Here is a 3,299-nt window from a genome sequence, read left to right as displayed (position 1 = left end):
ATAATGTCATGACCGAGGGTCAGTTAGGTATGACGAGTTGACACAAGTTCATGTGTGTTGTGTTTGACGAGAACCCGTGACACCGTCGACCTTTGAAGAAAATCTGTAGGACCAAAACATGTGCAGAAAAAAAAGACGTGTTTGATTTTTACATTTGTCTCTTTTGTGTGTTGAGATGGTGCAAAGACGTTTATGTACGGTCACATTTACACTGTTGGTTGTTTAGAAGTGATCAGTGGATCATTTCATAAACATTAAGGACCCAGAAGTGGCTCCACTGACAATGAGAGTTATGGTATTCTATATACAAGGAAAGTAAAAAGGTAAATGTTTTTATTTACAGTGAATATTTTAAGCTGGAGGGAGGATGAGAGATCTGATCAGAAAAGATGCTGGATGAATTGACGTTATATAATCTAAATAATATTGTGCTCTTATTCAACAGAGGTTGCTGAGGAGGCTGGCTTGCAGGGGAGAGTAAAGGTTTCCAAGAAAGAGAGCTGAGTTTAGGTAAGTTTTTGTTGTGATTCAAGTGGCAGTACAGAGGACGAACAGATTCAGCAGAGAGTTCCAGCAGGTACTGTAGGTCCAAGGAGAAGCTCCGGTAAGGTCTCAGGTAGGTCCAGAAATCCTCCAAACACAAATAAAACAAGGTTTCTTAAGGAGGATGTCACTGCTAGCATGGTTAGCTCTCAGGAGCCTCACCAGTGCCGAATCAGGAACAGGTGAGTAGAAGTGGCTCTGCCCCTGTCACTCTGGAAGCTGCATGGTGAGAGTCAGCAGCAACAGCAACACAATCTCCACACAACTCTTGTCTGATTACATCATATTTGTTTACTAATATCATGGCTCGAGCTGCCATATCGTTTTCAGCAGATTCGGCATGTGTTTTGTTTACGTTGAGTGCATACCCACATTTCAGAACAGCACAGGAATATACCTAAAAAAGGTGAATGAAGTAAAGTCTTTCAAACTGCACCTTTTATTATGATTAAGGATAATGTTTACATGCTTGGTTTTATATTTTGCAACAAGCAAAATACATTTCTAGCTTTCTTTATCCAAACTTGATTTAACGAAAGAGTTATCATCAACAGGTAAAATAATAATTCTTCATAACTTTCTCACTTTTAAATAGTTACAGCTGTTCATCCCTTTAATTAATCTTTAAAAAAAGAATTGTTGATTGAAACTGATTTTCTTTAAATAGGCTTTAACAATATTTAGGTCTTTTTTTTCCCTGCATTCAAATCTAGCTGAAAATAATAAATCCATTTGAACTCAATAAATAACAGTCCGTTCAGTGTTTCCCTTTAATGTGTCTTAATTGTGCACGTCTCCATCTGGTCCTGTTGGTCCAGAATTGGTTTTCTCCTCACGCCAGTTAACAGAAACCATCGCCGCCCTGTGACGCTCACACTTGAGTCACCCTGAAGTGTCTGAGGAAATAAGAGCGATCAATAATTACAGACTATAGATGATCATTTGTCAGCTTCATTTTGCTCATTTTGGTGCAGTTTCCGAGTGTTTTTTTTTCCTTTCTTTTTTTTCTTCAGACTCTCTGACGCAAAGCTGTATCAGGAGGAGCTTTTTAACTTTGATCATTAGTCATTCCCATCAAAGCCAAAAGGGAGAGGAACTTCTGCAACCTGTTCATCTACATCCATCCAATCAGGAACCTAAAACAAAATCATTGATTATAGTGGATATTTTCTAAACTTAGATCAGGTTACTCAACAGCAGCGACGGGATTAAAGCAACCCTCTCTGTTAGGATCTGACGTTTTCTTGAATATGATGGGTGGAGTGTGTCTGTGCTGCTCATGGACCTGCAGACCTCTGTGGCCACTTTTTATCTTTCTGGCTGCTGCTCCTTGTTTCTTGCACTGCTCAGAGACTCCTGCTGCAGTTGTTGGGAAGATGTATCCACGAGGAAATCACTGGGCAGTAGGTAAGAAAAAAACTCCACTTCTAGTCAGAAGAAGTCTATGACTTTTGTCATATTTAAAGCAAATCATTTGGAGTAAATATTCTACAGGGACAGAGCTCCAAACCTCCCTGGAATCATGAATTTATTGTTTATTTTATTTAGGTTTTTTCTTATAAATTTATTCAATATTAATATTTCTAAAATATTTTCTTTATTGAATGTGTGATCACATTTGTCATCAATTTAAACTGGCTAATTCTAATTATTTCCAGGCCATTTGATGGGAAAGAAGAGCACCGAGAACCTGCAGAAGCCAAACGCTGACAGTGACTACCTCACAGATCCACAGTCCGTCCGGACCTTTGAGCTGGACCAGCCTGAAGGACCTGCAGAGGCTCTGCAACCCAGGGACCAAAACCAGAAAACGCTGCAAAGACTCCTCCACAGCAGCTGGAAAAGAGCAGGTGACAGGGCGGAACATCTCCAAGAGGTCAGTCTGCAGCTCCAAACATCATGCCTGTGTTTCAGATAAGAACTACAACAAATGGTAACATGTCTGATTTAATCACTGTTTTATAGATGTCAGACCTGCTTCATCTGGCTTTGAAACTGCAAGACATCCAGTCCTCCTGAGGGAAAGACAAATCTGTTCACTTTAAACAGCCACAGCTGTTTTAGTCTGCTTCATACCCACATGTTCACTGTGTAAACTTTACGCTGTCTGAAAACAATACAAAGATTTAAAAAACAAGTTCAGTTTTCAGTATTTTAATATTACTTTATGCGAATCATGAAGTACTTGAACTACTGATGAAGAAAGTAAGAGAACATTAAATAAATTGCACATTGTGACAACTGCATTGTGAAAGTCAATTCCTGCTTTACATACAATAAATGAACTTATTTTAAAGTATGTGTTATTATTTATGTTTTAAAAACACAACCTCGAGCCTTCAGCTCTACACGAAGACATATTCTGTTGTGCTCAGATATAAAATATACATGCATCATATTTTATTTTATTTCTTGTTTGTCAACTTCTAATAAAATACTTGGGTTTATTTTCTCCCCCCTCCTGGTCATTTACCGGTGTTTGCCACTAGATGGCGCAAAACGTCAGTTTTAGGAGAATTGCAAATAAAAAAATGGAATATAACATGTAAACATGATATAATCACAAATTAAAAACAGGTCGTTAGAGCTGTGGGAGTCTGGTGAATTGTCAAAGGGGATGGAAACATTAAATAAACAAACAAACAAACAAACAAAACTAGTGTTTTTGTTTTTTTTAGAAGAGTTAAATAGATAAACAGGAAATACTTTTTGAAAAGGAAAAAAAAAATTGTATAGGTCCTCTGGACGGGTTCTTC

General features: G+C 38.0%; 1 protein-coding gene across 1 annotated transcript; it reads left to right on the top strand.

Annotated features, from left to right (window-relative positions):
- Positions 1–414: 414 nt before the first annotated feature.
- Positions 415–2,707, top strand: grp (gastrin-releasing peptide). Its single transcript, XM_014009308.1, has 4 exons — positions 415–510; positions 1,557–1,950; positions 2,202–2,419; positions 2,509–2,707. The coding sequence occupies exons 2-4, from the start codon at positions 1,794–1,796 to the stop codon at positions 2,560–2,562; spliced, it is 429 nt and encodes a 142-aa protein (XP_013864762.1). The 5' UTR covers positions 415–510; positions 1,557–1,793; the 3' UTR covers positions 2,563–2,707.
- Positions 2,708–3,299: the final 592 nt, after the last annotated feature.

This window comes from Austrofundulus limnaeus, unplaced genomic scaffold, assembly GCF_001266775.1.
Source record: "Austrofundulus limnaeus strain Quisiro unplaced genomic scaffold, Austrofundulus_limnaeus-1.0 Scaffold57, whole genome shotgun sequence".
Lineage (NCBI taxonomy): Eukaryota > Metazoa > Chordata > Actinopteri > Cyprinodontiformes > Rivulidae > Austrofundulus > Austrofundulus limnaeus.
This window is presented reverse-complemented; position numbering and strand designations above follow the sequence as displayed.

Coding starts and splice junctions, on each gene's coding strand:
- grp (XM_014009308.1), top strand. CDS start 1,794: ATGATGGGTGGAGTGTGTCTGTGCTGCTCATGGACCTGCAGACCTCTG. Junction 1,951..2,201: donor AGGAAATCACTGGGCAGTAG/GTAAGAAAAAAA, acceptor AATTATTTCCAG/GCCATTTGATGGGAAAGAAG. Junction 2,420..2,508: donor GGGCGGAACATCTCCAAGAG/GTCAGTCTGCAG, acceptor ACTGTTTTATAG/ATGTCAGACCTGCTTCATCT.